Below are 23008 nucleotides of genomic sequence, written 5' to 3'. Positions count from 1 at the left end.
TCTTGGCTACACATTAGCATCACCGGGGGACCTTTTTAGAAGCATTAAGTCTGGGCCTCACCCCAGTCCAGTTAAATCAGAGTATTTGGTGGTGTGGCCCAGGCATCAGTATTTGTAAAAGTTCCTGGTGGATCTCATTGGTGTCCAGGGTTGAGAACTAGGCCTCCTCTAACTACCTTCTTACTGCCTCTCCCCATCTCAGTCTCTTGCGCTGAACTCAGGCCATGCCATTTTTCTTCTGTCTTTGAACTTCGGGCTTACTCTTGCCTCACAGCTTCCTCACTTGATTTGTTTCTGTCTGGAAGTTTTTTTGCCCAGATCTGTTAATGGCTCATTCCTTTTAGCTTCTTAGAGTAATCTGTCCTCAGTCACCATATTTAAAATAAATGTGCCATGTTACCAACCATTCTCTGCCATGTTACTTTCCTTGAGCATTTCTTCCTCTTGGCACTGTCGTTATCTCAGCTCATCCTACTTGTGTATATTTTTAACATTAGAGTGTAATAATCTTCATGTGAACTCTTGCTTTCCACTACATCCTGGTTCTTGATTAGTGCTTAATGAAGATTTGTAGAATGACTGCATGTAATGAGGAGAAGAATCAGGTAAGGGATCTGTTGGACAGAAAGTATGCAGCAGCCAGAGAGACATTTGGATCGGTGAAGTGAAATGGAGCAGATGAGAGTCCTGCCTCATGGAGATTACTTGAGAAGCCAGATATAAAGTAAATAATTTTGACAGTGGAATTAGCAACTCTCTGTTATTTTCAATTGGAGAGGACAGATTTTTATTCTGGATTAGAGCAATCCCAAGAAAGCAGAAATGACTTGTGAGCCTCCTGAAAGAGCAACCCTCAGCCTAGAATAAGTTGATGTTCGCTATGGTTGCCATGAACTTGCCTTTTGCAACTGTTACTTCCCCTAAATGTAGACAAGAGTAGCCCTCTGGACTCATTATGCCCTCACCACTCCCTTTATTTTAATAGTGGAATAACTTAAGAAAGCATCTGAGATCCTGCTGACCAGTTCACACCGCCCACCGATTGCAGCTGCCTCTTTGCATTATGTCTTCTTAAGCCTAATAGCAAACTATATTTAATTATGATCGTCTTACTGTAAATACGCGGGATTAATTGGAAAACTGGGTTCTTGCTTGTATGACAACCCAGGTATGTAATGTGGAAATGAGCAAACATACTCGTGAACTGTTACCATATTCTGTGCAGTTATTAAAATAGAATTTATGGAGTTCTGACAGTATATGCTTAAAGCTCCAGAGGTAGATCTGTTCTCTTATGCGTGATACAAGGAAAATGAACGTTCATGTTTACAAATTCAGCGTGATAATTTTGTGCCTTTAGATAGGGCTTATACACACACCACAATTTTAGAGAAGACATAGGAGATTAAAAAAAAAAAAGTTTTTTCAACAGTGACAGGCTTAGGAAGCATAGCTCCGTGATGAATGGCTGTGCAAAATACTGTTTACAAAAGTACAGATAAATTCTTCTTTGAAAGTAGAATGAAGTTTGTGTTGTGACAGCTTGGCTTTATAGGGCACAAAACTACAAAAACTACTTGGAAAAGATGAATATCTTGTTTCTCAGCCTGCTCCCCTCGTGCTCCACTCTCGTCCGAGGGTGAATTCGAAGCCATTTAGTCATGCAAAAGCCCATTTTCACGTTTTCACACAACCAAGCAAGTATATACACATGAGTACAGACCTTGAGACCTGGGGAGCAATGCTTAGCCTTGTATCCTTCTTATTCCTGAATCTCTTACACTTGGCATCCTAAATTGGGGGAAGTGTTTCCTGTTTAGATATCTTTTTCTCAGCCGTGTGCCTCGATGCAAGCCACAGTTCCACAGCATAGTACCCCACGCCTCCCTGTAAAACGCAGCAAATCCTTTCAATGTCTGAATGCCACAGTTTAAAATATTTGTGAAATATTACTTTTACAATAATATTTGCGAAAATATTATTGAATATATGCCCAACGAAGGTAAATTCAGTTTTCTACTTGTAATATGTACGAAATAGAGTATGTGTCTATTTTCTGGTTGATTTCATGTAGAACAAATTACAAGAGAGTTCTAGGATCCTATTGGCAGATGCCTGGAGTTTTAATTACAGTTTGCATCTACTCACTGTGTGTGTATGGCTACATGTGTGCCATTACTTTTAGTGGCAAAAACCACAATTACTTTTGCACCAACCTAATACCACAGGGTTTACCTGGGTAAGATGACCACACTGATGCTTTAGTTGATGGGCATGGGGAATGAGGGAAATTATCACAGTGAACTTCCTATAGTAGGTGTTCAGCAAATAGTTAATATAAAAAATCTGTTTAGGGACAGATTAAATTGTATACTCTCTACAAGATTGAGGGTTGGAAAATATCTGTAGGGGTGTGTGCCTTTATTGGATTTTTTTTTATTTTTTTTGGAAACGGAGTCTCGCTCTGTCACCTAGGTTACAGTGCAGTGGTGTAATCTCGGCTTACTGCAGCCTCCGCCTCCCAGGTGCAAGGGATTCTCCTGCCTCAGCCTCCTGAGTAGCTGGGATTACAGGCGTGCACCACCATGCCTGGCTAATTTTTATATTTTTAGTGGAGATGGGGTTTCGCCATGTTGGCCAGGCTGGTCTTGAACTCCTGACCTCACGATCCACCTGCCTCAGCCTCCCAGAGTGCTGGGATTACAGGTGTGAGCCACCGTGCCTGGCCGGAATTTTTAAAAAGAAGTTAAAGCCTCTACCTAAAGCCTCAGCAAGCAAACACATAAGATCTTTATATGGGGGTGCGGGTGGGGGGGTGTTGCTTTTAGCATTACCAAGAATTGCACACAATTTCGTTTTCTTATTCATTATTTGGATTTTTTTTTTTTTTTGAGACAGAGTCTTGCTCTGTCGCCCAGGCTGGAGCGCAGTGGCCGGATCTCAGCTCACTGCAAGCTCCGCCTCCCGGGTTTACGCCATTCTCCGGCCTCAGCCTCCCGAGTAGCTGGGACTACAGGCGCCCGCCACCTTGCCCGGCTAGTTTTTTGTATTTTTTTAGTAGAGACGGGGTTTCACTGTGTTAGCCAGGATGGTCTCGATCTCCTGACCTCGTGATCCGCCCGTCTCGGCCTCCCAAAGTGCTGGGATTACAGGCTTGAGCCACCGCGCCCGGCGGATTATTTTTAAAGTGCAAATATTTGTCTCCATAAGATGTGCTAGTTCAATTTAAAATTTTCCCAGAATGGTGGTTCTTAACCTGAGAACTCAGAAGAGTTACAGCAAATATAAGTTATTAAAAAAAAATTTTAATAGTATAAGGTGACATGTAGAAAGCATGTATACAATGAAAGTCCATACTTATTCATGCAAAAACATTTATTAAATGACTGTAAGGTATTAGGGTGATAAGAAACGGGCTGTCTTGTTTTTTTTTTGGTTTTTTTTTTTTTTTTTTTTTTAGCTGTTCTATTCTTCCTCCAAAAGAGTAGAGATGAGGCTAGGTTCTACGTGAATTTTAAATCCGATTGTTATTAAGAGAATACAGCTCTAAAATTCAGTTAGACTTTTATTGTGTAATAAACTAAAACATTCATCTTCTAACGTACTATCTGTTAATCGTCTCTGTCAATTGTTACTTCCCAGTATTGCTAATAGAACACGAGAGTATATATTGCTAATACCTTTCTGATATCCCAGAAAACATAAAATATTTTGTGTTCTCTTTTGCTCTGACAGGTTGGTACAGAGGATATACCCTCCAAAATAAATCTAAAAAGGTATGACTTCTCATCCACTTTTTATTTCATTTGGAATCTGTCTGCTAGTTTTGTATTGTGCTGTGTGACCCTCTCCTCTGCTCTCTGCTATCTCTAGACCTAGTTTGCTTTCTCTTTGATGGCTCTTCCTTGAATTTGAAAGCAAATTCTCTGACCTCACTGCCTAAATGTAATAGTGTAAATCCCATTGACTGTATTTCCCACCAGCCAATTCAAGGAGAGAGTCCTGGAAGAATTTTTACTTCCTGTCTCTCAAGTTAAGCAAGTTGGTAACACATTCATTGCTCTAGTGGGATCTCTCTTTCAGGGAGGGGTGGACCCACGCTTCTTCCTTTATCCTTTACTTCCAATGCTACAATTCCAGACTAAAGGATCTCCCCATTTCCGCTTGATCCTTTCCTTCATTGTAAATTGGATAAACAAGAGTGGTTTTCATATTGTGAGCCTCACACCCCAGTAATACATTATGAAATCATTATGGTGGATTATAACCAATTTTTTCCAAAAAATGAAACCGAAAAGTAGAGAACATGAGATACAATGGTAAGTACTGTTTCGTGAAACTTTTATTTTCGGTATATAATTTATTGTTTTTATTATATTTTATGTATTTCATAGGTAACACTGGTTGCCATAACAATGTATCTCTTACTGTGCAACAAAGGCACAGTTTGAAAAATACTGACCTAAATGGATCCTTTTGCCGGTGCCAAAACTACTAATCGTCAGGCTAAAGAAAATCTATTAATTATGTTAATACCCACCTCAGTTTCTTTTAGGTCTTGTCAGCACTTTTCCTTTGATACTGCTCGCTGGGGCAGCATGACATGTCAGCACTTCCTTTTGAAAGAGCAGAGTTGATAGGGCCGTATTATTTCACAATTAGTTCACATGCCAAATAGCAAATTAGGAAAGGGATGAGAGAAACGTTTTAGAATTTATCAAAAGAGGAGTGAAAAAACAAAACCAGACCCACGGTTCTTACTCTTCACGGACAGCATGAGAAAGACGTAATCCTGCACAAATAGGCTGATGTTACACACCCAACTCTCCAAAGAGTATAGGGCCCAGGAAAACACCTTTCTACAAGGTATAGTTCATTAGAAACCAGGACTGCTTCTGCATTATTGATGCTTAAATCACACTCAGTATTTGCACATGTATGTGTGCACATACACATTTTGTTTGGGATCCTCAGTGGCACAGAGTACTTGACGATGGCCACTCCTGCTTTTTTAGCCCTACTGGTGTTAATTTTACTCACGGTTATGGAAGTGGTAGTTATTTCAAAGCACAATTGGAGCTAACAGTTTTGATGTTCCGAATTTGTTCAACAGTAAGAATACTTACGTCACTTAATTCCCAGTCTTTTTTTTTTAAAAAAAAGTTAATTTAAAAACAATAAACAAAAAGCCATCCTCAAAATTATGTGATGAACTTAAGGAACAAATGAAACTCTTGTGATTTTTCACTGGGAAATTCAATTACATTCAACCAAGGTCCTAGATCAGGTCTTCCTTTTCGCAGACTACGGTATGTAAGGATCCTTTTGAACATGGAAGACCTTGCTTTCCAAAGTATCCTATGATTTTTTAATACAGTCATTCCTTATTTCCACAGGGGATTGGTTCCAGGATCCCCACAATACTGAAATCCATGGATGCTCAAGTCCCTGATATAAAATGGCATCGTATTTGCATATAACCTCTGCGTTTCCTCCTGTGTACTTTAAATCATGTCTAGATTATTTATAATACCTAATACAATGTAAATGCTATGTAAATAGTTATAATACCGTATTGTTTAGGGAATAATGAAAAGGAAAAAAACCTCTGCTTACTTTTTTTTCTATATTTTTAATCATCGGTTGGTTGAACCCATGATATGGAGGGCCTTGTGTATATAAAAATCAGTCTAGCTAATAGTGCCATTGTTGTTGGCTTTGAACAGTAGATACATAGGGTGCCCCACCAGGATCTAAATGATAAATTCTGGATATGTTTTTAATTTTTTTGTGTTCATTAAAGAGTGCTTAAAACCTTTAAGCTTAAAATCTCACCCTTTAGAGGAAATCTTTCAGTGAGAATTTCTCTTTGTTCTCTTGATAGTAAAGAAAAACTTTCTAATTCAATGAAACGATGACACAGACAAGGGCCATGCATTTATTTGATGGTTGTTTTAAGTCGAAATATCCTTCGTGTGGAGAGATCCAGGGAAAATACAGGGAATTCAAATTCAGTTGCCGGGAATTCTGCTCTGCTTCTGACACCCCTTCATTAAGAGATCAGCTCATTAGAAGTGCTCTCCTGTGCTGTGTCCCTCATTTCTCCATCTTTAGGGGACAGACCTACTTGCAAGCCCTAATGTTTTAATGGAAATTCTTGGTGTCATTTATAAGCTGACTCAGTCATTTAGAGTGATGATAAAAGGAGCTAGTGGTTTTACAAATCGAAGAAGCCAAGTGCTTTTCCGAAACTGATTATTGATCCTGGCGGAATTGTGGGAGTGTGGATAAGGGCAACATCTAGAAAATCATTCGTTTATTTTTCTACTCAAGTGAGTGGCTTACAAGGAGCAAGGAAAAGCAGAACTGAGAGATAGGCTGTAAATCAGAAACACATGACCTAGGTTTACTCTGACTTTCTGTGTGCCGTCGTGGCATAGGAGACATTCTATAAGCATCAAATTTACCAGAGCAATTCTATGACTGTAAATTGCCAAGTGTCATCATGGAAAGGTGAAGCCTACAGATGACAGAGTGGTAATATAACACATACATACATACATATATTTGAGACAGGATCTCAGACTGTTGCTCAGACTGGAGTACAGTGGCGTAATCGTGGTTCGCTGCAGCCTTGACCTCCTGGGCTCAAGCAATCCTTCTGCCTCAACCTTCTGTGTAGCTGGGACCATTGGCATGTGCCACCATTCTGTGCTAATTTTTTAATTTTTTGTAGAGACGGTGGTCTCAGTTTGTTGCCCAGGCTGGTCTTGAACTCCTGGGCTCAAGCGATCCTCTTGTCTTAGCTTCCTGAAGTGCTGGGATTACAGGCATGATCCAGTGTGCCCTGCCTTAAATATTCTTTTAATATGAAAACAATCATGTCTGAACACCCAGTATGAATTGTCTGCTTATGATCTGCTTAGATGTCACAAAATTCATCACTGTGCATTTATGTTTCTGAATACTTCTAACTTGAATGTTCTCCGTTTATTAGGAGGGACTAGTCACCAGATTGTGAATACATGAAACTTTTAATTGGTCCTTTACTTTCTGATTTCAAAAACCTTCAGCAAGGATGTTCTTTTGTAGTAGCAATGTAACATTTCACTTTTGACTTCCAGAATTGGATCCTTGTAACTAAACAGTTTATCCCTGCTCAGCACCTCCCCCGCCCCACTCCTGCTTTTTTATGAGTTTTGCACTTTTTTTATTGTGGTAAAAATATATATAACATAAAACTTACCATCTTAACCATTTGTAAGTGTACATTTCAGTGGCACTAAGTACATTCTCATTGTTGTACAACCATCAACACCATCCATCGCCAGAAGTCTTTCATCTTTCCAAACTAAAATTCTGTTCCTTTTAGACACTAACTCCCCATTGTCCCCCATCCCCTGCAAACTCCTCAGAACCCCCATTGTACTTTCCGTCTTTATGAATTTAACTACTCCAGGTGTAAGTGGAGCCATACAGTATTTGTCCTTTTGTGACTGGCCTATTTCACTTAGTGTAATGTCTTCAAGGTTAATTCCCAACATCCCAGTTTGGTTCCCCACAGAGATGATAGTCAACAAATCATTTACCATGGTGCAGCGGCACAGCAGGCAGAAGAAACACCCACAGTTCCTTAGGCATCCTAGGGACAGGCCTAGAGCTTCCAAACTGCAGAAATCAGGCCCCAGAGGAATCGCACACAGTTTGTGAACTGAACACCCACCTTCCTCACTGCTATATTCATCAGATGTTTACTCAGTGCCTGCTGCATGCCAGGCACTGCGAAGGACAGTTCCCTGTTTTGATCATTAAAAAAGTTAAATAGACCAGACATGGGGGCTCACGCCTGTAATCCCAGCACTTTGGGAGGCTGAGGTGAGCGGATCACTTGAGGTCAAGAGTTCAAGACCAACCTGGCTAATATGGTGAAATCCTGTCTCTACTGAAAATACAAAAATTAGCTGGGCATGGTGGTGCATGCCTGTAATCCTAGCTACTTGGGATGCTGAGGCAGGAGAATTGCTTGAGCCCGGGGGGCGGAGGTGCAGTGAGCCGAAATTGTGCCACTGTACTCCAGTCTGGGCGACAGAGCGAGACTGTCTCAAAGAATGAATAAATGAATGAATGCATGAATGAATAAAGTCAGAAGGCTTATCTCCTTCTTTTTCACTTAGATGGTGTGCCTACACATGTATCTTTTATACTTATAGAATTCCCTGGCCAAGCTCACCTGACCTGAGAGGTGGCACATTGAGAAAATGTCCTGTCTACTGTGCCCCACAGTAGACACACATTTAATTTTTATTTTCAATTATTTGATCAGTTTTCCAAAATAGTTCTGAATCCCACCTCCGTAATGAAAGAGGTCATTGTCACCTTGCATCTATGTGTGTTCTTGGTCTCATCAGTAATGGGATTAGAGTCATGCTTTCTCACTCATGTTCCCAACGTCTGCCCGCTTCTCAAAGCAAGGAGGAGAAGGGATGCCTTTTTATTTTGGGGCTCTGTGTTTGGTGGGAAAGCATGTGCAGGATCCACTCTGTCATCACCAGTGCTAGGAGCAGCTTGATCTCAAATGTTCTTGCTGTTTCCTGTTTTATTGGCAATGGATTAAAAGAGAGAAAGCAGAGTATTGTACAGACAAATATAGCACATGCAACTGGACACAAAAACAACCCTGTCAATGTTCACTGGTTTCCTGTCTGAGTGGAGTAAGGATCAGTGGGTATATATGCCTCCAGGGACTGGGACATCCCCTCCCACCTTTATGATCAGCCACCCCTGATGTGTCATGTTCATGGAGTTCACACCGACTCTTCCAGGAATAGGGCTAGGAGCAATTAGCCAACAGTGCCAGCTATAAGCTCCATATAAGAGACCATGAAACAGATCAGCATTGCTGTCTCCAGATGGCATCTCCTCTGTCTGTGCATGAGCATATCACACAGTAAACAGCAGAAGCTTTGGTACACATAAGAACACTCACATCTGGGACTTGCTTCCTGTTGGTTAGATCTGGTCCTCCATTCTCCGATTTCTGTCCACCAGTTTCTCCTCTTTCTCTTAGGTCTTTCCAGGCCTAAGTGTTCCCCAGGGACAGTGTTACAATGCTGATGTGGAATTGCCTCTTAGGGATATAGAATGGAGAGCAGTTTGAGACTGTAAGGTGCTGAAAATAACTGGGTAACTAACACCCATTGATTTTGAGTGCATTTGGTTTAAGTGGGAGTGCTGAGAGGAACGACTTTAGAAAAATCACCATGTGGTTGACCCGTGAAAAACATGGGTTTGAACTCCGCACCACTTACACATGGATTTTTTTTTTTTTTAGCCAAATGCAAATCAAAATTACAATATTCTTTGGACATGAAACCTGTGTAAAAGTACATGCAGGTTGTGCAGGGCTGCGTGCCATACTTGAGTATGTGTGGATTTGGGTATATGCTTTGTGGAAAGGGAGTTTCTGGAACCAATCCCTTGCATATTCTGAGGGATGACTTATTTTATGGGCTACTGAGTACTGCATAGTTTCCATGTCACCCCTTATGTGAAACCCTTTATGGGAAGCATCTCATGGCAAGTAACATCTGAGGGGTTTAGGAGCTCACAATTACACTCCTTCCCATTATGTTATCTCTGAGCTGACACAGCATGTTTGCCTCTTCATTCACAAAATATCCTATGCTCTCTGAACCCAAATTTTAATTTCTGCCTTTTTGATGTTTCCACCATGCTTTTGTTGAGGTAGCCAGCCAGTATAAGTAATGTCCTGCAAACCCGATCTTAGGAGTTTAGCTATTGCCTGGGTGTTCATGTTTATTCTGAGGTAGTTTTTGTTTGGCGCTTGTTTTTGTTTTGTTTTCATGGCCATATAACCAAAATTCTTTTCTCTGTAGGGCATTTTCCCTGAAACGTATATCCATTTGAAAGAGGCAACTGTGGAAGACCTGGGGTAAGTTCCAAGCTAGGAAGATTCCCCCAAAATGATGAAGATGTAACATTATCATTAATGATAATCTTAGGGCATTAATGCCTTATATATGTTAATAGCTCTGTCATCTCAGGCCGGGTGTGGTGGCTCACGCCTGTAATCCCAGCACTTTGGGAGGCTGAGGTGGGTGGATCATTTGAGGTCAGGAGTTCGAAACCAGCCTGGCCAACATGGTGAAACCTTATCTCTACTAAAAATACAAAAGAGCCAGGCTTGGTGATGGGTGCCTGTAATCCCAGCTACTGGGGATGCTAAGGCAGGAGAATCACTCCAGCCCAGGAGGCAGAGCTCACAGTGAGCTGAGATCATACCACAACACTCTAACCTGGGTGACAGAGCGAGACTGTCCCAAAAAAAAAAAAAAAAAAAAAATTCTGTCATCTCGTCAATTCTACTTCTCCTATGAGAGAGAAATGAAGAAAAACTTTTCACTGATATAATTCCTCCTTTGCATTACTTCTCCAGAATACTAAACACAGAAGTAGCAAACTGAGGGCTTTTGCCTCTACATTATTTTTATTACCTGTTCACTGATTGTGTGTGTGTGTGTGTGTGTATTTGCACACATGAACATTTGGGATGCTGACTGATAAGATCTGAGAAGCCCCCAGTTTAGGATTCTTGAGAGATAGATGATTAAGTGACAGCCTGCATGTACCAGCTCTGAGCCTTGGATGAGTCATTTAGCCTCAAGGGGATCCTGGGTTTTTCACAGCGTATTAGGGGAAAACGATCTGGCCCTACTTTGATCATGAGCTTGTCATGAGATTTGAATGAGGTAATGTATGCAAATGTGCCCTGCAGATAAGATCTGTTGGCTACGTTTTGGGTATTTGTATTTCTTGCCCACCTCATTTGTCCTGGGAAGTACTGCCTCTGTGACAGCTAAGAAGAGTGAGCTACTTACTCAAGTGGGAGAGAGAGGTCACTTTGGTGGTGAGTTTCTGGACAGGAGAGTTCTGGAGGCAGTAAGGAGAGGCTGGGGTAGGACTGGAATCCTGGGGCTGATGGAGAGGAGAGTGGGGCCGAGGAGAGAATGGACAGCTGGGTCACAGAGCCATGCAGCCTCACAGCTAGAAAGAGCGTTCCCAGTTGTAGTTCAGCACCATCATTTCTTTATTATTATTATTATTATTGGCAAGCTTTATTTTGTATGAACTTGATTTCACAAAATTAGAATGGCAGTTCCACTTAAAATTAACTCATTAAAAAGTGTAAATATCACGGTATAGATAATGGTATCCAAAACTCCAAAAGGTAGTGAGATTGGTAACAGATATTGCTCCGCATTTTTGGACCCATGCAACAGCAGAACTGATGAAACTGGTTCCCAGACAAGTATGTGCCACTTGCTCCCGTGCCTCAGGGAGGAGAGGATGTTAGAACATAGGCGTTTTTGTTGCAGTGACTCGTGGATAATTGCTCCTTATTAACACTGCTAAAATTAGGTTCACATGTTTTACTTTGTGTGGGAGCTGATGACTCCTGTCCTTTCATTTTTTGAGTGGTATCTTTCAAGGCGTTGGCCTCAAACCCGCTCATTCCAAAATGCGTCACAGATGGGAATTTAAGCCTCTTCACATAGCAAACCACTGGAAATTCGTAGGTAGTTGCAACATTGGTCTGTCACTGACCTCTGATAATTGGGCAACATCATTTCTTTGGAACATCATCTTCTTGATTCCACAAGAAGTGACAGGATAAGAAAACTCATAGTTAAATGAGAACAGTCTTGTTACAGGACAGTTATCTCCTAGGTGTGTGTCACCAATTCTAATTTCTGTGTTGTTGTCAAAGGGCCTATTTTCGTTCTGACTAACAACCAATCATCAGAACATGTTGAAACTGTTGCTGGGTCGAGTCCAAAAGAATTCCAAAACAGTAAAAAAAAAAAAAAAAAGAAGAAGGACCCGCCTAAGAGCACAGAGGTCTTCGTCACTCCAGACTCCCAGATACAGCACAGGGAACAAGAAATGACAGCACCATCATTTCACAGACAATGGTCAAGATGTCCTCAAAGCCATGCAGCTCTTTGGTGGCAGAACCAGGACCAAAAACCAGGTCTCCTGCCCTGCTGGAGAAGTCCTCTTTCTGGTCGGCCATGGGCTCCCTCCACTGCTGCCCACCATGTTGATGGAAACGTAGGTGGGGAGGCACATTCACACCAATTAGGGTTGTACAGGATGCCCAGTTACATTGGCAATTCAAATAGTAAGTAGTTTTTCATAGTGAGCATTTCCCAGATATTTCATGGGTCACACTTATTCTAAAAAATCTTCTTACTCTACCAGAAATTCAAACTTAACTAGGCCTCCTGTATTTTTCCTCGTTAAGCCTGGCAGTCCTACCACCAATTCCCATTTGTTTGCTTGCTCTTGCTTTCTCCTTTTTTCTTTTTGCTAATCATAAAAATGCCAGAGAGGATTTATGTGAATAAACATAGTACATAGTACCTACCTTTATGAGAGTCTTCTGTGAGTAAGCAAGGATTTTGTTAAGTGTACATTTTCTATGTTGTGAAACTGCAGATGATAAGAAAACACTGGACTATCCAGAAAGGGATTCTGCCTCCGTGCCCTGCACCCTGACCCTGGCCCCTGCCCCAACCAGGTTCTGGGTGGAGTCATAGCCCCAGGACACTCATGCCACACACACCTTTCCATCCAGCCTCCCAAATGAAACAGCTGCTTGGTGGTACCAGCTAAAATGCTGCATATTTTGCTTCCATCTTTGGGAATCACTGAAGCCAGCCTGGCTCAGTAATTGAGCCTCCTGGAGAAATCCAAATTAGGGAGATCGAGGCTGGGCTGCAGGCTCATTCAATTGCAGAAACTGAGCCCATTTTGAGGACTGTGCTGTCTTATTCTCCTTCTCTTCTCCCAGATGCTTGGATGTGATAAAGTCCCCCGCACAACTCCTGCCCTCATGCCCAACCAGCTTCATTCTCATCCTTGCACGTTGGGGAGTCTGATCCCCATCAAGTAAAGCGGTGCCGATCAGCCTGGAATAAAGTGACCCTCATTTGGTTCTTTGCAGGCAGCATGAAACCGTGATTCCTGGCGAGCTCCCCCTGGTGCAGGAGCTCACGTCCACTCTGCGAGAATGGGCTGTCATCTGGCGAAAGCTCTACGTGGTGAGTTTCCCCTTGTGGCTTGGAGCCCCAGGTTCACTCTGGGTCCTCAGCCTGTAGGTCCTTTACAGGGTGTCAGCTCCTTACTGGCTGACTTCATGGAGTGGGATGCATCCTCCCTGGATCACACAAAGGCTGATAAGCAGCAGATTCTCATTTCCCCAGAGCTGGGTCACAGATAGCGGGTAGTGGAGTAAGTGGGCGTAATCATTCTAGCAGTCTTTTCTCAAATGATAAACATGCTGATTGTGAAAGTACTAATGATAATGATCACCACAAACACTTCTGCAGTCTTTCCTAAGTGCCAGAAACTATGACTCCTCACAACATTCCTATAAAGTAGGGGCAATTATTATTAATTTGTTAATAAGGAACCTGAGTCATGCTCTTAGCCTCTTCATGTATACCAGTGAACTGAAATTTGTCAATATCCCAGGGCTTAGCCGCGTGAGGATGACATTCTTTACCTTGGCCCACATACCTTACAGACTTAGAAACTTGAATAGTGTTAAGTTGTGGTCTGAGAGTCACCTTTTTGGCAGACTCACAGTATTCTTTCTCCCAACACTGGTTTGACCTCAGAATGCTAATACAGTGTGTCAGTTCACAGGGAAATTACAAGGAGCCAGTGCATCTTCCATGATAAACAGGAATCGGAACCAAGTCAATCTAGCGTTTAACATGATCAAACTGAGAACAGCTACCAAGGATGCTCAAAGTCTATCCGCAGCAAGCCTGCCTCATCTCCCGTGTAGAAAGCTCTTTCCTTAATGTTAACTTTGGAATCCACAAAGACTTTTTATTTTTTTATTGTATTTATTTCTTTTTTGAGACTGAGTCTCGCTCTGTTGCCCAGGTTGGAGTGCAGTGCCATGATATCGGCTCACTGTAACCTCTGCCTCCCAAGTTCAAGCAATTCTGCCTCAGCCTCCCAAGTAGCTGGAACTATAGGCGTGTGCCACCACGCTTGGCTAATTTTTTTTTTCTTTTGTATTTTTAGTAGAGATGAGGTTTTACCATGTTGGCCAGGCTGGTCTTGAACTCCTGACCTCAAGTGATCTACCTGTCTTGGCCTCCCAAAGTGTTGAGATTACAGGTGTGAGCCACCATGGCCGGCTAATTTTTTGTGTTTGTTTTTAGTAGAGACGGGGTTTTACCATGTTGGGCAGGCTGATCTTGAACTCCTGACCTCAAGTGATCCACCTGTCTTGGCCTCCCAAAGTGTTGGGATTACGGGCTTGAGCCACTGCGCCCCGCTCACAAAGACTGTTTATTCTAAAGTTGCTTCTTTGCTTGCAGCCCTTGTAGTTCAGCATCACTGGGTCTTGCCTCTGTTAGTGGGTTCCAGCCTTCTGTGGCTGACCAGAGATTCCTATGGCAAATGTTTATTCTCTTGTTAGATGTGTGTACAGGCTCAGGGAGGTTGTAGACCAGACTTGATGGCCTGGCAACTTACCTCTTTTCTTTATGTGGCTTTGTTTATCTCAATTTTTGTTCAGTCATGTGTTGATTCATTTTAACTCTCAAAAGCCAATCCTAATAAGTTACTGGGAATACCTCACTCTAGATCTTAAATACTGAAGGCAATAATCAAAAGCTCATTTTGGCGTAACTTCTAAGAGTTCATGGAAGGTGATTCATTTTCATTCAGGGCTGTTGTTTCCCTTGGTTAATCAGCAGTAGAAATCACCAACCCCTTTGGTGGAAAAGCACGTGGTATTTCTCTACTTGGTCATCCTTCAAGACCTTGTTTAGATACTTTCTTCTTTCTATTGTATATTCTAAACATAGCCATCTATAATGTTTCCCTCTGGACAGTAGAAGCACTTACTGCTGAACTCATCGTCTGGCCCTTGGGGCACACTGCTTCATAATGAAGGTGATCTTTTGATCTCTTTATGTTTAGTTGAAGAGAGAATGCACGTTAAGTTCCTAAATCACAAGGAGGATGGAGATGCTACCGTCAGCCCCGTGGCCTTCATCGATCTTCTTGCACTTATATTGAGAGTACTTTCTGGTTCTGGTTTATTGATTGGTTAGTTGGGTGGATGTAACAAGGTTGATGGATGAGGAATTGCATGTACATGGGTTGGTTCCTTAACATGTTCTTTCTGGAAATTGATGAGTGTTGAAATGCATTAGATAATCAGTATTGGGAAAGGAGTTTTTTTTTTTTTCTTTTTAAGATGTATGAGAATGGAGAGTATGAGTGAGGCTGAGTTTTTTTTCGTGCTGAAACACAACTGGTGTGCCCAGTTTACTACCTCTGTCCTCTACACATCCACAAGTAATTGTGCCAGGTCTACCATTGAATAGAATGAAGAAAGAGGTGAATGGGCGCAGTGGCTCACACCTGTAATCCCAGCACTTTGGGAGGCTGAGGAGGACGGATCACTTGAGTTCATGGGTTCGAAACCAGCCTGTCCCAACATGGTGAAACCCCTTCTCTACTAAAAATACAAAAATTAGCTGGGCATAGTGGCTCGTGCCTGTAATCCCAGCTACTTGGGAGGCTGAGACAAGGAGAATCGCTTGAACTGGAGAGGCAGAGGTTGCAGTGAGCCAAGATCATACGATCGCACTTCAGCCTGGGGGACAAGAGTGAAACTCCATCTCAAAAAAAAAAAAGAGAAAAAAAGAAGTGAGTGGGGATGAAGAATTAAGACTCAAATATTTTGGCTGCCAGAATCTCTTAGTAGTTAAAGGTGATAAGGTCTTGTTGAGCATTTCCTTGATGGGAGAGTTTCATGTTGTAGTAGCAGAATTTGGTTAAAAAAAAGGAAAAAAGCCTGGGCGTGTTGACTCACGCCTGTAATCTCAGCACTTTGGGAGGCCAAGATGGGCGGATCACAAGGCCAGGAATTCAAGATCAGCCTGGCCAATATGGTGAAACCCCATCTCTACTAAAAATACAAAAATTAGCTGGGTGAGGTGGCAGGCGCATGTAGTCCCAGCTACTCAGGAGGCTGAGGCAGGAGAATCGCTTGAACCCGAGAGGCGGAGGTTGCAGTGAGCCAAGATTGTGCCACTGCACTCCAGCCTGGGAGACAGAGGGAGACTCTGTTTAAAAAAAAAAAAAAAAAAAAAAAAAAAAAAAAAAGCCATCCCCTCTTCGAGGGCAGCACATTTCTTATTTTAATTTAGATACCTAATAACATAATTATTTTGGTATTGTGAATAATTTAAAATGTCTTGTTGCTACTGTCGATTGACTAAAAGACATTCATTGTACAAATTCTCAATCGGTTGATAGGACTGAGAAACCTGCTTCTGCTTTTGATACATGCTCATCCAGTAAGGAACAATCTACTAAGATTTGTTATAGTTAGTGCAAAAGTAATTGCGACTTTCACCATTACTTTAAATGGCAAAACCCACAATTATTTTTGCACCATCCTAGTATTAATTGTGACTTTCTCTTTTTTTTTTTTTTCCCCCGTCCCTTCCTAAAGCATTGACAGTTCATTTCAGGCAGAATTTCTGAACTTCTTACTGAAACATTTCTGTATCAAAGTAGCAAACCTCAATATTATGTTTCACTAGGAAACAAGGAAAAACGCAAATCTCTGGTTTTCATGTCCCGTCTCCTTTTACCCACTGTATGCTTTTATCGATGTTTTCGCTTTCTGATTCTGTAAGTTCCTTTAGTCCATATAAAGATAAATATAGATTTTACTAGTATGTAGCAATACTTGTATTATTTCTCTCTTGCATTTCGCCCTGTAGATTACCACACCAGGCACTCTGTTTGATGTCTTTAAAGACACTTGTGGCCAGCATAGTGGCTCACGCCTGTAATCCCATCCCTCTGGGAGGTCAAGCCTGGGAGACTGTTTGATTCCAGCAGTTTGAAGCCAGCCTGGGTGACATAGCAAGACCTTATCTCTACAAAAATTCAAAAATTAGCTGGGCACGGTGGCCCACACCTGTAATCTATAGGCTACTCAGAAGGCTGAGGTGGGAGGATTGCTTGAGCTCAGGTGTTAGAAGCTGCAGTGAGCCATGATTGTACCACTGCTTTCCAGCCTGCGTGACAGAGTAAGACCCTTTCTCCAAAAAAAAAAGATACCTGTGATGTCTTAGAAATCCCACATTTCTATAGTACATGTCCTTGTTCTTTTCAGTTTCAGTTCACCAGAAATGTACGTTGTGGATCCACAGTCTCATATGAGGGGAAAATGCAATCCACTAACCAGATTAAGCCCAGCCATGTAGACACTGGTGATTATTCTAGAAAGGAAAAATATTTGCCTAACTGTGATTTATTTTTAGCAGTTATACGGTAACCATGTAGAATAATCATAAATATGTCTTAAAGGGGAGGGGAGTGTGTACACCGAACAGAGGTGAACCCACTTATCCAAAATGGAGAGAAGAGATGACTCCTCCCACGGCCCCTCTGTTCCTTAGGTATATTATTACTGTTTTCTCTTGTATTATCTTCCCTAGTGGGTGTTGGCCTTATGCTCAGGAGAGGAAGTGGGTTTTAGGAGACAGACACTGGCCCAGGAATTGGGAAGCTGGAGATCCTGTGCGGGTCCTATTCTAACCAGTTCTGTGGCCTTGGGCAAGTCACTTGAACACTTCAAGTCTGCTGGATGTTGTTCCTCTGCAAAAGTTGATGTAAAAGCTGCCTTGTTGACCACATAGAACTGTGAGAGTATGGAAAGAGAGAGTGGCTGTGATCTATGTTGCTGACAGACTGTCAAGGACTCCGCCAATGGGAGCATGTGCTTTTGATGTTATCTTAGCTGGAAACAGTAGCCATCTGGACACCCTCCTCCTGAGAAGCCTTGGCATAGCTTCCCTCTTACCCGACTGCCTGCCTGAGACTCTGAAGCTCCCTTCTGTATGGCCCCTTATTCAAGGCCGCTTCCTTTGAAACAATCGTCTTAGGACGAGTGGCCTTGAGCACTCAGCAGCCAAGCTAAATTTGTCACCATACATAGAGAACCTGCTTGATTTAAATTCAAGTCCAGGAGGCCCGGGTCATTCCAAAATACAGAGAAACTGCAAATATATAGCGGTTTCTGGTGGACTTTCCCTATACTGCTGTGCCTCAGTTGGAACTGGTCACTGGGTGTGTTTTCAGTGGTTGTTCAGGAAAGGAGGGAACATTGTGATCAAGGAGGCCTCCTGGTGACGTGCCAAAACCTTGGACATTGGAGTCAGACAGGCCGACTAGTTCTGACGTTCTGGCTTCTCCCTTACTGGGTATGTACTATTATATTCAGAAAAAATAACAAACCCAGTGATAGTTACTGAAAATAAACAAACCAAAACAGAAAGAACTTGGATGCAGAAGGCTACTAGCTGATCCTGCCGCCTAAGACAAGTCTCTTGATCTCCTTAAGTTTTCTTTTCTTCTCTAAAGTGGGGATTTTTTGTGCTATGTGCCTTGCAAATTTACTGTAAGAATTCAGCGGGATAATCTGTATAAAACTCCAGGGTAGTACCTGTCACACTGTCAATACCTCACAGCCTCTGGCTAACCCCTCACAACTCTGCTCCTAGAAAGAGCTGATTGATAATGAGAAGTGTAAGAGAAGAGCTGGATCACACTAGAAGATTTAGTGACATTTGCCTTGACGTCATGTAAGGGTGCAGTTGCCCACCTACTGTGGTTATTCCTCGTCTTCCAGCTTCGGGCAGAAGGGGTGGGTAGATAATGTCTAGCCACCCTCCAGCCCTGCAGTGACTTAACCAGGTCAGTGGGCTTCAGATTTTCTATCCACTGTTCTCCGCTGTTTTTCCCAGCCTTGGAAAGCAGATCCAGCGAGCTGATCTTTGGCCTGTTTTCCTTTCTGTCAACACCTCTCCCTGCTTCCACATGGCTGAGGTGGAATCAGGGCAGATGCCCATGCAGTGACTTAGACACGGTCGGATTCGTGTAATGTTTAACTTTATCTTTTCAGTAACAACTCAGTTATACTTTTTGAATATAAACAATTCTACATCTCAAGTCAAAGGATCATACTCTCTCAACTAAAAATCTGATCTTGAAACTGAAAAGTTGCAGTGTATTCGTGGACACAGTAGGGCAAGAGGTTTCAGATACAGGACTGTCCTGGAAATTCCAAGCTATTTGGATGCCATAAACACGCTGTGCACCATCTCACCCTAAGATTTAGTTTCGTGCTAGTCCTCATATTCCCATGGGAGGAAGGGTTCAGTGAATTGTGATCAGTCAGGCTGTTTGTAAGTCAGGCTAACTTTGGAAGACTGACTCTAATCCTACTCCTTATGGAAAAGAGATAGAAGATCATTTTTGGTGATAGAAGGTAGTTAAGGCATAGTGTTGAATCAAGTGAATTTATTATTATTATTATTATTTTTTTGAGACGAAGTTTCACTCTTCTTACCCAGGCTGGAGTGCAGTAGCGCGATCTTGGCTCACTGCAACCTCTGCCTCCTGGATTCAAGCGATTCTCATGCCTCAGTCTCCAGAGTAGCTGGAATTACACCACACCTGGCTAATTTTTGTATTTTCAGCAGAGAAGGGGGTTTCACCACGTTGGCCAGGCTGGCCTTGAACTCCTGATCTCAGGTGACCTGCCCGCCTTGGCCTCCCAAAGTGCTGGGATACAGGTGTGAGCCACCATGCCGAGCCAATCAAGCGAATTTAATTGCTAAAATGTAGTTTGATCTCCCCTCACTTAAAATTTGCCAGCAATAAACAACCCTGTGGCTGTCTATAGTTCTGGAAAAATCAGGAGCAGAAAAAGTGCCTATAATGGGGAGGGGGGCAGGGGAACTTGCAGAACACACTGAATGGCCCTTTCTTCCCATCATCGCATATCTAGGCAGTTTAAAGCTGCTCGATTCTAATCTCTTTGAACCGGTGGTTATTACTGGCTGCTGGAACGTAAGCTCTGAAGCATAATTAAGCTGGTCTCATGGTTTGAAACCAGCATCTTATTTCTTATTACCAAGAACAGAAAATTCCCATAGCAAACTTTGTCCTCTTGTCAGGGCATCTTATCTGGGAGTTGCACGCCCTGCTTCAGTGTGGCTCTAACAAGAGAGCCAAGATGTGGCGTGGGACTGACTGACAGGCACCAGACATGGGAGGTGCTTTGGGTATTTTTCCAGTTTTTATTTCCTCTGACCTGGTTGCCTGGCTGTCAGGATTTCTTTTCCTTCAGGAGGCAAAAAATGGCCTTTAACTTGAATGGTTTCTTTAAAGATCAAACCTTTGCTGGTCAGACTGCGCTTTTATCTGACAGAGAGAAAAGGCACTAGAATGGATAGGAAGCGTGTTTGGGGCGGTGGGAATTCTCTTCTTCCCAGGGTCCCTGGAGTCAGTGTAGCTCAAGAACACAGAAGGACCACGAAGCTATAACCCCATCTGGACCCAGGTGTTATAGCTTCATGGAAAAGGCATGAGATTGATTGCAAAGAGCTCAGCACTGGGAAAATTTGATTCAGCGCCAGCTGAGCGTGCAAGCGAATGAGATGATCAGAGTCAGACGCAGTTAATCAGGAAGCTGCCTGGGAGGAGTAATTGAGTTTAATGTCTCAGTCACAGACTCAAAGAGGCTTATCCTTGGGAATGGATTTTAGTGCCAGTCTCTTTATTTTACACGCGCGTTTACCCTACAGGGAACATGCCCAAAGCCACATAGCAAGTTAATGATAGAATTTGAGTAGCCCATACTTTCAGCCCATACTTTCAGGCACCCATACTTTCAGCCAAGCCTGTTTCCCTCTAAGTCATAAAATCTGCATGGAAGAGGAAAGGTTGGTGAACAGAGTGAATGTCGATTCTTTCATACATGAAATGGTGGAAGACCAGAGAAAGGGTTTTTGACTGTGGTCTGCATTGTTTTTCTGTGTTGTGTTTTTTGTTTTCAGAGATAGGTTCTCGCTCTGCCACCCAGGCAGGAGGGCAGTGGTGCAGTCACAGTTCACTGGTGCCTCAAACTCCCAGGCTCAAGTGATCCTCCCACCTCAGCCTTCCCGGTAGCTGGGACCACAGGTGTGCACCACCACATCTGGCTAATTTTTTATTTTTTGTAGAGACAGAGTCTTTAGCCCAGGCAGGTCTCAAACTCCTAGGCTCAAGCAATCCTCCTACCCCAGCCTCCCAAAGTGCTAAGATTGTAGGCACGAACCATTCTACCCAGCCCTGTGGTCTGCATTCCTTGGGAAAATGAAGAATAGAGTCCAGGCTTTCTGACACCCAGTGCAGTGGGCCATCATCTAAATGGCCCCTCAAATTTCTATAATACTCAATGAATGACTCCTGCTTTCCTGTGAGTATTGAAGGCAAAGCTGTTTTTTCTTGTGACTTCGTATTTATCTCTAGACATTCTAAAAAAAGAAAAAAAAAGTTATAAACCTCAGGAGGCCGAGACGGGAGGATCACCTGAGGTCAGGAGTTTGAGACCAACCTGGCCAACATGGCGAAACCCTGTCACTACTAAAAATACAAAAATTATCTCCTTGTATTGGTGTATGCCTGTGATCCCAGCTACTTGGGAGGCTGAGACAGGAGAATCGTTTGAATCCTGGAGGTGGATGTTGCTATGAGCCACGATTGCACTACTGCACTCCAGCTTGGGTGACAGAGCGAGACTCCATTAAAAAAAAATGTTATAAATATTTGGACTAAAACTACAAAAAGTGAGGCCTCAGGTATCTCCAAGTAGAAGAGGGAGAAATTCTAAGCAAATGCAGGAATATCTTTGCTATCTTGAAAAAAATATAGATTGCTTTATTTTGTGGAGCCATTCTTCACTCAAATTGAAGGCAGAGTATTACAGAGTGTTATTTTAAATTTAAGCTATTGAAGTTTGTTTTTGAGTCCCTATTGTGTTCCAGGATTGTGATGTCTTTTGTGGAGATGGTCACAGAAATTCTTGGATGGTGTGACAGTAGCTGATAATGCAGAAAAGGCTGAAGTGAGTGATGACGAGAGATAACCGAGAAGGCTTCTAGAATAGGCGGGCCTAGGCAGTATGGGATTCAGGAGAGAAAGATCTGGAAGGAGAGCAACTGGGGAGAAAATAGAGCCTCAGAGGAGCTTAGCCCATGCTCTTTTTTTTTTTTTTTTTTTTTTTTTTTTTGAGATGGAGTTTCTCTCTTGTCACCCAGACTAGAGTGCAATGGCATGATCTCAGCTCGCGGCAACCTCTGCCTCCCGGGTTCAAGCAATTCTCCTGCCTCAGCCTCTCCTGCCTCAGCCTCTCGAGTAGCTGGGATTATAGGTACCTGCCACCACACGCAGTTAATTTCTGTATTTTCAGTAGAGACAGGGTTTCACCGTGTTGGCCAGGCTGGTCTCGAACTCCTGACCTCAGGTGATCCACCTGCCTCCGCCTCCCAAAGTGCTAGGATTACAGGCGTGAGCCACTGCGCCCGGCCAGCCTATGCTCTTTTGGTGAGTGTTTGGTTTTCACTTCACCTGTCCTCATATGCTTCCCCCAAAACCCATGAAGTGTCAGGGACCAGCTATTATGTGAAACATCTTGCTTAGAATGCTCTTAGGAATGTAGCAACACAGTCCATCTCCTTGAAGTAAATGGGGAAATTGCTTCCTTTGGTGTGTTCTAGCTTGTCTATTTAGAATTCACTTGGCACAGTGAATCAGAGAAGAATGACTGTCTTCATCCTTCCTTGGGGGACGAACTTGGCAGACAAGGCTGGTATGGATGGGCAATAATTAAATTGCCACGAATAGCATCTAATATAATTGAGACTAAGAACTTGTGCACATGTGCCCCAAACAAAGCACTGTCTCACACAGAGGATCCCCGGAGCCTTTGACCCCTTTCTTTACCATATTATGAGAAGCAGTATGTTAACATTAGAAAACATTTTGAACAGCTAAGAGTGGACAAATGCGTTGCAAGAAAGAAAAAAAGAGTCTCTTTCTGCCTAGCAAT

The 23008-nt window shown here is 42.7% G+C and overlaps 1 protein-coding gene across 2 annotated transcripts in view; it reads left to right on the top strand.

Moving 5' to 3' along the window:
* The window catches only part of DOCK5 (dedicator of cytokinesis 5), a 235806-nt gene that overhangs the window by 80301 nt on the left and 132497 nt on the right, over positions 1–23008 (top strand). For both annotated transcript variants that reach the window (XM_050801968.1, XM_050801967.1), the window contains exons 3-5: positions 3736–3776; positions 9897–9952; positions 13028–13124. In XM_050801968.1, coding sequence (XP_050657925.1) covers positions 3736–3776; positions 9897–9952; positions 13028–13124 — 194 coding nt within the window. The remainder of the gene's footprint in view (positions 1–3735; positions 3777–9896; positions 9953–13027; positions 13125–23008) is intronic.

The sequence above is a fragment of the Macaca thibetana genome, chromosome 8 (genome assembly GCF_024542745.1).
Source record: "Macaca thibetana thibetana isolate TM-01 chromosome 8, ASM2454274v1, whole genome shotgun sequence".
Taxonomy (NCBI): domain Eukaryota; kingdom Metazoa; phylum Chordata; class Mammalia; order Primates; family Cercopithecidae; genus Macaca; species Macaca thibetana.
The sequence above is the reverse complement of the archived record's forward strand: the minus strand, read 5'-3'. Positions and strand labels throughout refer to the sequence as shown.